The sequence below is a fragment of the Mus musculus genome, chromosome 8 (genome assembly GCF_000001635.26).
Source record: "Mus musculus strain C57BL/6J chromosome 8, GRCm38.p6 C57BL/6J".
Classification (NCBI taxonomy): Eukaryota; Metazoa; Chordata; class Mammalia; order Rodentia; family Muridae; genus Mus; species Mus musculus.
The window spans coordinates 92,670,625-92,681,578 of NC_000074.6; the positions used below are offsets into that span (position 1 = coordinate 92,670,625).

At 51.3% G+C, this 10,954-nt stretch overlaps 1 protein-coding gene across 2 annotated transcripts; it reads left to right on the top strand.

The window, feature by feature from the left end:
* Nucleotides 1-3,664: 3,664 nt before the first annotated feature.
* On the top strand, nt 3,665-10,332 carry Irx6 (Iroquois homeobox 6). 2 transcript variants are annotated; one of them, NM_022428.3, is made up of 6 exons: nt 3,665-4,455; nt 5,430-5,678; nt 6,319-6,428; nt 6,587-6,891; nt 7,591-8,193; nt 9,022-10,332. In NM_022428.3, exons 1-6 carry the CDS (start codon nt 4,411-4,413, stop codon nt 9,027-9,029), a joined length of 1,320 nt encoding a protein of 439 aa, NP_071873.2. In that variant the 5' UTR covers nt 3,665-4,410; the 3' UTR covers nt 9,030-10,332. The 2 variants fall into 2 exon arrangements, with proteins under 2 accessions (NP_071873.2, NP_001288066.1); NM_001301137.1 differs by having other exon boundaries at nt 9,025-10,332.
* The last annotated feature ends 622 nt before the right edge of the window (nt 10,333-10,954 follow it).

Consider the following 10,954-nt stretch of genomic DNA (forward strand, 5'->3'; position numbering starts at 1 on the left):
TTGGCTATGTGGCACCTTGGACTTTTGTCTCGTCTCTCGCTGTTCTCCTCGGGAGCCTCTAATAAGAAAAGGCAGAGGTGCTTAGGAATGCTGCCGAGCTCACAGAATACAAAAGAATTAGGCTATTATCAAGCTATCCATTTTAGCACTAAGCTAGATACAATGCTGGCAAACGACGCTCTCTGAATCCAGGCGCATTTCATACTCTATCTCTAAGAAGTTAATCCTTTCTCTTTGCCCCTTCCAGAGGAGCTGCACCGCACCCTCGCCTGGGAATTGCTGCCTTTTTCTCTTCCCCTTCTGATGCCAGCCTTTCTGTTCACAATATGTATTCAGGCAAGGCAGGGACTCACTGTGTTTCTCTATCAGATGCTGTGTACACTACTTCCGTCAAAACAATTAGTGTTCATTTCGGCTTTACTCGGGGAGACCTGCGGTGACTGATCAGTATAAATTATGGATGCATCTGTCCAGATGCAGCATCTATCCAGATACACTTGTTCATTCATGCATAGGGTGGAGGAAATTTCATTCTTCTCAGTTCAAAAACAGTCACTAAAAATACACCATCCTTTTTTTTTTTTAATGTATTTTAGCATGGTTTCTACTCTACCCTTATGTGCCTGAACTCACTCACTGTATCTGCAATTTGAAGTTATTCTTTGCCTCCCCATAAGCTCTGGTGATCTGTATAAATAGCTGGGAAATCAAGGGCAGTTTTAAATCTCAAACACTACAGGATGGTTCGGCTTTCCTCGGTTTGGTTGGTCCCCCCATCCCCATTCAAGGTGGTGTTCCTCAAGCTATTTTTCAAAGACACAGCTTTTACTCCACTTGTTCAAGATCATCAGTGCGCTTGACAAGGAGCAATATAAACTTCAAATGAACACTGAGGATTAGCGTTCTCTGTGGTCCAAACGGGCCTCTGTGCAGTTTTGCTTCCTATTAGTTTTAATGAGCAGCTAGAAAAATCAGCAGACACATTGTACAAGACCACAAAAGAACCAATATCGTTGTTTTTCAAAAGACATTGAGTAGTTTTGTTGACTCCCTCCAATATAACAGGGTGTGGGGGGGGGCATCTCTATTTGACGGTTTTATTTACTGGCTTCAATAAGAGTCTATGAGCACCCGTATACAATTGGGGATTTTTCCCCCAAAAAATAAATTAATCATCATTGAGCAAAGCAATGAAAAGCTAACATGATAGAGGAGCCCAGAGCACCAGGCTATAGGTGTGAAAATCCGGAAAGAGAGAGGAAGCCGAAAGCAAACTCTATAGAATTCCTGAATCAGACATTCCAAGAGACTTCCCTGCCCCAGAGGGCTCTGCCAGAGGCAGATAGATTGGCTTAAATTGATGCTTTTGTTTTCTCATGAGGCACATAATAATCATTGTCAGGGAATCCCACAAAATACTTCAAGATGGATTCTAACAACCAAGCGCCGGGGCTGGGGTGGGTTGCTGGGCTTACATCCTGCCCCTGGGAAGGATACATTCAGCCAGGGTCTCTCACAGTTGTGAATACAAAAGGGACAGAGCTAATCTTTCCCCCCAGGATTCATCCAGCTAAAAGCCACCACACCACGCTGTAGGGCAACTCTGAAGACAACAGAGCCTCAACAGAAAGCATGCTCCGCATGTGTGTTGCCAACTTGTACAGGAGAAGGAAAATGATGTGATGGGCTCAGCTCTTCTTCCCGATTTGTTTTCCCACTAATTTTTGAGTTTCCTTTTCCAAATTCTGTTGGCTCTCTCACATCATAGAGCAAAGACAAGAGGTAGGCCCAGAGCCCCTGCACATAGCATTGACACCCCGGAGGTCTTATAAATCACTGGGAAAATCAATAAATCCTATAAGGTAGTTTCTACTTTGCAATATCACCAAGGGACAGGGCTAATGCTTTTTTTTTTTTTTACACCACCATCCCCATTTGTCTGTCAAAAAAATTTTCCTCTGCTTAGGGAGGAATAAGCAATCAAATTTGCTGAGTAAGTATTTCAACTATCTAATTTTATTACTTTACAATTGACATACCTTCCCTCTGGAAATGTTTGCAATTAATTAATTAGTAGTAATCTTTCCCAAGGGACTAACTTAATGAATCCTTTCCAATTCCCACTTTAAAAAAGAGGGAGAGAGCTTAGCAACATCCAAGCTATAAGGGGGTGATTGCTCCAAAGTGGGTTTTGAGAAATCAAGGGATCTATTTATTACCGTGACTTTTTACCACTACGTCAATCTGGCAACGACTATAATTCTTTTTCTTACAAGGACGCTCCCAGTTTAAAAGCAAGGTTTCACCAAGGTAACCATGGCCTGTGGCAGCAGCTGGATTTGTAGACTCATCTGTGGTTTGTGCCCTCTTTAAGCTCCTTGTCTATTAAACATAAACTGTGAGAGGTGAGCAGATGCTGAGCCTAGAGTGCCATTCTAAAGAGGTCACTGGGTGTGGCTTGCCAAGTCAGAGGCCAGAGGCAAACTTGTGGAGGGACTTCCTGCCTGGGCCCCCAACCTTGCCTCTTTCTCCTGGCAAGAACTGAGAGCTCTCAGTATCCCCTGGATCACACCGTCTCGAGTTTCAATAGAAAAATAAAACATTGTCCCTGAACAAACTCCGGAACCCCTAGAGGAGGTATAGTAAAGATCTAGGACCGTCCAAGACCTGTCAAGTGCACTAGCGCTGTGACAGGGCGACTGAAAGGTAAGGCTTTCTGAATTGCAAACCCCACCTGGTGCCGCAGCAGCGCCACCTAAGACCTTTCATCGCCAGTCTGCAAGCCCCTCCTGATCCTTAGACATGTCTTCGGAATGGTGTCAGCCTGTAAGTGTGCAAAATCTATAGCACTTGCTAACTGGCCACCCCTGTCCGGAAGTCTTGCAAGCAACCCCCTGTTTCCAGAGGCATCGGTGCTTTTTTTTGAAAAGCCAGCGAAGGAGTTTATTACACCATTGGGCCCAGCTGAGTGTCCCTGGCGCTACTCCCTCCGGAGCTCTCCTCTACGGCTCGCCAGCGCCACCCCAAGAGGAGTGCAGAGGTAGCCCTGGGGCCGTGAAGCCTTCGCCCCGCTTTCGGGCTTGGGGCGGACACCGCTGGCGGCACTCGGGAAGGAGCCAAGCCTGGCCTCTGGCGGAGATGGCCCAGACTCTTGGCTGGCAGCCTACAGATGCAAGGGATCAGACTTGGTGCGTGTATGGGAGCTCTCTTACAGAGGCTGCACCTCGATCTGGAGGGGGCGCTCGTCGGTCTAGCCCAGGGCCAGACCTCTGCAGAGACGCCCAAGAGGTCAAGGACCTGGCCAGGGCTGGGATTAGCCAACGATTTGGGGAAACTGAGACCCAAGCCACATCCCCAAGGACACAGATGGGCTGCCCGGGGGGCTTGATCAAAGCTGCTGGAGCTGGTCCAACCCTAAGAGCTCCCGGGACGGAGGGGCCAACAAACTTTGATGCAGAGGAGAGGCGGAGATGGGTTGTAGTTGGAGGCTGGTCCTGCGAGCCCCTGCTCTCCTCCACCTGCTCCGGCTCTGCCTCCTCCCAGCCCTCGCCCACCCCACTCCCCCCACCCCCCACCCCCGCCATCAGACTCCTCAGCTCTCCTCTCCCTCCTTTTTCTCCCCCCTTGCCTGCCTCCCCCAGTTTCCTCTGGGCTCTTCTTTTGTATTCTCTCCTCCCTCGCCGCCCCGCTTGCCTCTTGCCTCCTCGGGGGCCGCAGGGGAGGAGGCGAGCACGCTGCACCCTGGGCCCGCACGGCTCGCCGGGAGGCGTATTTCCCACTTCTCCCGGGGAATTTGGAGAGGGTCTGTGTGCGCGCGCGCGCGTGAGCTGCAGGCGAAAGAGGGTAGGATCTAGCGGCGAGTCGAGGGTCAGGGTCTTTGACGTTTCTCGCCCGTTGCACAAACCTCGCAGAGCAAGAACGAGTGTATCCGAGAGTGCGTGCATGTACACGGGCTGGCTGCCCTTGGCACACTCGGTGGCCCGGGGCCCCGGGGCCCGCGGTCCCCTCTGGCGGCCGGGGATTACCGTGACGTCACGTTGAGCCTCTGGCCACCTTGGACTGGGACACCTCGGGAACCTCACAGCCCGACGCTGCGCTGTACCTCACCTTGCCCCTGCGCGCCTTTGGCACCCTACTCCTTCTTCCTAATTCTGCCGCCGATCCATGGGCCCCTCTGCCTTCTGGAACCCACAGGCCGTAGGGGTGCCTTACCAATCGCAGAACTCGGCAGCCCCTCTGCCTTTGATTCTGCCTCCCGTCTCTCCCCTCCTGCCAACGAACTGGCGGCCAGCTCCTGCAGCCCTGTAAGAAAACCAGACGCTGCGCTGCGCTGCTGGGGTCATCGAATCACAGAGCTGAGCAAGGGACTCGAAAGGAAAGAGGGACTCAAGTCCCTGAAGACGCCCTGCTATGGCCTTTTCACCTTTTGGACACCCGTATGGCAGCACATCCCAGGTGAGTAGAGTTAGGGGGTGGGGGTGGCAGAGGCAGGCTAGAGGGATGCCCAGTAATCCCCGAGCTTCCTCTTCTCCTTGACCCAAGGGAAGTCAGAAAGAGCACGGACCGGGAAATGTGCCACAGCACCCGCTGACATCCTGATGCCAGTCTGAGAGCTTTCACTCTTTGAGTGCCACCTGAAACGCACTCTGTGTGCGAGGTGGGTGGGATCTGAGGGAACTTGTAGTCAGGGTTACCCTTGGACAGATTCGGTGGCCAGGGTACTCTCAGGAGAAAACAAAAGGACTTCAGCGCATTGGCACTGCACTGCTCATTTGTTGACCTCTGCTCCGATCCCAAATCCCACTCTTTTCTAAGCTCTCTACTTCAGCTTCCCTCCAGTTTCCAAACCAGGGCGTTGTGCAGTGGTGAGGCTTTCCTTGGAGAAGTCTGAGAATGCCCATCACTGTTCTCCATTATCTCCAAAATAGTCACACACACACACACACACACACACACACACACACACACACACACACACCCCTCTTGGCACTCAGTGTCAGGTTGACCTTTGACCTGCTGTGGGATCCTGGACCGGTCTACTCTGACCGTGAGTGGATTCCCTTTTAGTACAGTGGGGACAGGAATGACATGTTGGTGATGGTCTTGAAGGCTAACTTTTAATTCTGCCTTTGTAGAATCCCAGAAGGGGGAGAGACAAGGATTTGGTCTTATTTCCAAAGTTCCCCAGGACTGCGGAGCCCTAGCAATGTCCTGGGGGCATCTATAAGAGCAATTTGGGTAAATTGTCATCGAGAAATCCCTATGCCAGTGCTCAGCAGGGAGATTCTGCACCTGGTGGTATTTGGTTAGTAGAACAAGGAATAAAGGCATCAGGCAGCTTCCTTGCATAATCTCCTCTGGCTGCAGCCAGTCGATGGACCCTCTAGATTTTAAACTTTTAATGACTGACTCCTTTCCTGTTCTTGTAGTTTCTGGTGTCTGCAAGTTCCAGTGCCACTTGCTGCGAAACGGCCCCTCGGCCAGTGTCAGATGTGGCCTCAGCCTCCACCTCTGCCTCTACTCTTTGCTGTACACCCTATGACAGTCGGCTGCTGGGCAGTGCTCGGCCAGAGCTGGGAGCTGCCTTGGGCATCTATGGAGCACCCTATGCAGCTGCCCAGAGTTACCCTGGGTACCTGACCTATGGCCCAGAGCCACCCACACTGTGTGGCGCACTGGTAAGTAATGGAATGGGGCCTGGGACTCTTTGGCGAATATTGGGACTTGGGAGTATAGACAATCAGCATAGATGAGCTCTACTGTGACCTTGTCTGGGGACAAGCTAAATGGGACAGACAATGCTGAGGAAACAGCATAGTGAATAAGGACAAATCCTAGTTCAGAGCACTTTGCAGTTTGTAGAACTCCACACTGCTTAGGAAACATTTGTACTTCTTATACTTCATTAAGGTAGGTAAATCAACATGATTCTTGACTTTCAGGTGGGTAGTTGAGGTGCAGAGGTGTTCAAGTAATTTACCCAAATCACAAGCATGCATGCCAAGAGTCAGGGATATTTCTCCCATGATGATGCTGGGGAGGGCTATATGTGGTGAGGGACTCAGAAGCTGCAGCCATTGTGGTACTGATACTCAGTCACTGATTATTCTGTTTCTAGGATTCTACCAAGTACTCTGCCAGTATGACTGCCTTCCTTGCCTCAGTCTTAGTAAGGGAGAAACTGAGGCATAGAAATTAAAAAGCTATGCCCAGCATGGCATAGCAAATTCAAGGGGGTGGTGCTGGGGTATTGATCCCACATGGGTAACTATATCCTTCTCCTGTGTAGTCCTGACTCTTCTTTTCCTCTCCCACCAGAATCCTCAGTATGAGTTCAAGGATGCTGCAGGAAGCTTTGCCCCCAGCCTGACCCAGCCAGGGGCCTACTACCCCTATGAAACAACTCTGGGGCAGTATCAATACGACAGGTGAGAAATTTCGGACAGTGGTAGCTGGCTTCCTTTGGTCATCCCTCATCCCTGTGGATGAAGGGGAAGAAGTGTAACTACATTTCCGGGCCCCTGACCTTTCTGCTGGCCAAGCCTCTGGTTCCCCGCCTGGAATCTGAGCCCCTGTTTGCCCACAGGTATGGCGGAGTGGAATTGAGCAGTGCTGGCCGCAGGAAGAATGCCACAAGGGAGAGCACCAGCGCACTGAAGGCCTGGCTCCACGAGCACCGCAAGAACCCGTACCCCACCAAGGGCGAGAAGATCATGCTGGCCATCATCACCAAGATGACCCTCACCCAGGTGTCCACCTGGTTCGCCAACGCGCGCCGGCGCCTCAAGAAGGAGAACAAGATGACATGGGCGCCCAAGAACAAGGGAGGGGAGGAGAGGAAAGCAGACAGTGGAGAAGACTCTCTGGGATGCCTGAATGGTGACACCAAAGGTACAAACAAGTCACCAGCCCACCTGGTGGGCCTCCTTATGACATTAAACATAAGATCCAAAGCCATCTGTGCTACTACAGATTCTTTTAAAAAAGATGTTCCACCTACCCTTTCCCTGGGTGGCAGTGCAAACCCCAGGGCCTTTGCACTGGTGCCTCACAGGAAATGGGGTACCTCCAGCTCCAATGCTTCTCTCAGAAAGACTCCCCTGCCCCCTTCGGGTTCGGTTTTGCTCAGTTCCCATATTCTGCACTTTGTCCCCGTCTACCCCTCTAGAAGGTCATCTCCCCTGGAAGACGGTTGCTTTACTGCTGTAGTTGCTAAATGTTTCATGTGGAAACGATGCTCTGCACGCGTAAATATTTGCTGGATTAAATACCATGACACCAAGTCATCCGTGGGTGCTGAAGTTGAAAGAAAAACGTCCCTCCTCTTTTTATAACCTAGAGACTCCCAGCAGTGCAAAGTAACCTTCCCTTGGCTTAGCTGGGTCCAGGAGATCTGAGAGGAGGGGCAGGCCGGGCAGTGAGGGCAGTTCTTCCCCTGGGGCAGACAGACAGCCTTGGAGCTTGGGAGAGGGACAGAATGGTGAGAGAATGCTGAAGTGCCGAGCGCATCTTGCTAAAAGCCTCTCTGGGTAGGACTCTGAGTTTCCCTAGGGTGCTAGGCTTTTCTCACTCGCTCTTGGTTTCCTACAGATGCTACTGCCAGCCAGGAAGCCCGGGGGCTGAGGCTGAGTGACCTGGAAGACCTGGAGGAAGAGGAGGAAGAGGAAGAAGCAGAGGAGGAGGCAGCGGTCTCAGCAGCACGCAGGCTGGCGGATTTTCAGAAGAGCACGCAACCCCTGCCTGCTCCCTGCGCCGCCGCCCAGGAGAGATGCTTGGAGAGCAGAGAGTGCGGCCTGGGGCTACCCCGTTTCTCTTTTACTGAGGCCCCACAATCAGGGGAAGCTGACTTCATCACAGCAGAGCCAGGCGGCCCCACGATGATCTTACACTACCCAAGTGGCCACAAACCCCGCATTTGGTCCTTAGCTCACACTGCGGCAGCCAGCGCTGTCGAAAGTGCTCCCTCAACTCCGCCCAGGGCACAAAGTCCAGAGTGCCACATGATTCCCAGACAGCCCAGTTCTATCAGGCGACTCCTGGTACCCAGAGACTCCGAAGGCGAAGAGGATTCTCCTGCAGCCAAAGCTTTTGGAAACTCCACGTTCACCCTGCAGGGGCTGCCACTGAACTGTGCACCATACCCGAGGCGGAGAGAGCCTGAAGTGCGGTTCCAGTACCCATCTGGAGCAGAAGGTAGTAGGACCCCAGCGGCGCTGAGAGTGCTTGTCCAAAAGATATGCACCCATCACCTTCCCCAGATCTAGCAGGAGACTATCCACACATTCTCAATTTCCCTAGAATAACATAGTCTTTGAAAAGATGGGCAGTCTGGCTCTGTGTAACTGTCCTGTAAGTTGCACCAGGCATGCAGGTCCCTCCCCTTGTCCCCTGCCTGTCTGCCCTTTTGTAATGCTCTTGGCTTCTGCTTGGCTGGGAGCAAGCATGTGTTGGAGTTGCTCTGGCTTTGGGAGATGTCTCAGGGAGTGGACCATGCATACTGTGGACTAGTGGTCAGTGGGCTGATCCTTCTGGCTCACTAACAGACCTGGGCAGTGCAGATAGACTCTGCATTTTACAACTTGGAAGCCAAGAACCCAACTCTCTCTGGGGATACTCTCTTTAAAGGACACCCCTCGCAGCATGGCAAGACACTTAATGGGGACCTATTAAATTGATTTAATAAAGGGGACACCCTTCCTCTGATATGCCTCTGATGAGGGCCTGGTGAAAGGAAACTTTCCCTCTACAAAGGGACATTCCCTAAGCACTAGACAGCTTCCAGCAATTACCAGTGTCAGATTCTGGTCTTTGTAGTAATTTCTCTCAGGATTAGCTCTTGGCTTAGAAAATTGGGTTACATTGTTATGTGAATTTACACATAACGGGTCCAAGCATTACCTCCGACAAGCAAATTGCCTCTAGACCTTTCCTTCCCTTGGGCTAGGACACAAACTGACCTCTAATGTGCTAGAAATTATGGCCAAGTGGCCTTCGGGTTTTAATCAGACTTTCCTCTCTCAGCAGGTTAGTGCAATGGCTGCGGTTTGCAGAAGACTTTTGGAAATGGCTGCTTCCGGATCCACATTCATATTAAGAAGTTTCCAGACCTTGGCATGGACTGGGAGCTCTCACTTTGCCTGTGACAAACACACAGAACCATCCTAGCTGTATCTTGCACGCAGGACTGGGGACAGGCCAGATGACACACACCTCATCAGACTTGGAGGAGAGAAGGTGGGAGACCTTGGGGGAAAGCCCTGTGTGTGCTCACAGGATACTTTGACCAAGTCTCTCTTCCTCCCATGAATGGAGGCCCTGAGCAGCATCTCCTCCTGCTCACCCACCCCTGCCCAGCCCACTCACTGTGTAACTTTCTTGCTGAAATGGTCTCCAAGGACTGTCTGTGTCTCCTTCCTCTTCCCCGGCTCTACCTTCAAAAATAACTTAGCTGAGTCCAAGGTGTGTAGCCTATCAATGCCAGCGACCCTGGGAGAGGTCTGGTGCAGCTGGAGTGGGACTCCGTACTGCCATGAAGGCTTCTGGGAGTGGGGTCTTGGGCTGCAGACCTCAGTTCTGTTAATCACAGAGAGAGAAATGGAGGAAGTCACCCACAATGCCCAGGACACAGGGCCCCCCCCCCACCCTGGAACTAAACAAGCTGAACAGCAGGATGACATCAGAATATTTGCTGATGATCAACGTTTGTTCCCTGGTGGTCCTGGGGCTGTAAATGTGTGTGCTAGGGACCCATGAGAGGAAACCTGACAGTCCCTTTGGCCACTGCTTCCCTGATACCCATCCAAGAAGTAGGCAGTTTGGTGGGATGGGAAGAGACCATAGAGGGCATATTATCTACTTAATCTTAAGCTCCAGTCTCTTCCAGTACAGGCCAGCCAGTGGGAGGTGAGCATCAGGGCGGGGCTTTGCCCCCTTGTCCCTTTGTGATTCTGTCTGAACGGGAGTAGGGTGAGAGGTCTGAAGATTGCCCACAGGATGCAGTATGAGGCTGCCTGAGTCTTGGGTTCTAGCTCTAGAAAACCTCAACCTCAGCCAAGGAGCAAACTCACACCTGCCCACCTAGGCAATGAGACAGGCAGAGGCCTGGAGGGAGTCTGGGAAGTCATGGTGGTTAACAGGGAGAGTTGGTATGAATTGGAGAAAGTCACTCTGAAGGCAGTCTCCAGGGCTGGACCACTCATCTACCTGCAGGTGGTAGAAAGGAAGCAGCCTCACCTAGCTGATTTTAAGGCCTTTAGAAGCTGCGGAGACAAAATTGGAAGGACATTAAAGGAAAGATGAAAACAAAACAAAACAATAAAACCTTTGGAATGGGGTGAGAGGTGGCACACATCTTTAATCTCAGCATCAGGAGGCAGAGGCAGGCTGACCCCTGTGAATTCAAAGCCAGCCTGTTCTACAGAGGGAGTTCCAGGATAGCTGGGGCTACACAGAGAAACACTGTCTCAAAAGAAATAATAATAATAATAATAATAATAATAATAATAATAATAATAATAATAAATAATTTAAAAAAATTTAAAAAACCCACGAGCTTCCTCAGATGAGGGAACTGAAGTCCAAGCAGAAAGCCAGAAGATCGCAGGCCTGTGCTTTGATTGATCCTAGCTTTCTGCTGCAGGCCAAAGCTGGTCCCCACCTCATCTCTTCAGGAAACCTCCTCCCTACCATTTGGTTCTTAGGCAACAGCTGGTCCCATCCCACCCTACTCCACCCCCAAGCTTCCCCAGAGATTTTGCAAGTCGCCCTCGCTGACCTGAGGCTTAGGGTCCGGAAAATTAAACTGCGAAAAGATAAACATTATTTCCAGTCGGCTTTGCAGGATTAACGCTTGTAATAAAGAGCATTAGCTGAAGGTTTCTTTCAAGGCACTCTCCACCATACCCCCTCCTCGGTCCAGGTAGACACTGCACCCCTCCCTAGGAGGCTGCAGGGG

What these genes read in the sequence shown, in the direction of transcription:
- Irx6 (NM_022428.3), top strand. Translation starts at nt 4,411, where the DNA reads ATGGCCTTTTCACCTTTTGGACACCCGTATGGCAGCACATCCCAG. An exon ending in CGTATGGCAGCACATCCCAG is followed by an intron (nt 4,456 to 5,429) that starts GTGAGTAGAGTT and finishes CTGTTCTTGTAG; the next exon opens with TTTCTGGTGTCTGCAAGTTC. An exon ending in CCTGAATGGTGACACCAAAG is followed by an intron (nt 6,892 to 7,590) that starts GTACAAACAAGT and finishes GGTTTCCTACAG; the next exon opens with ATGCTACTGCCAGCCAGGAA.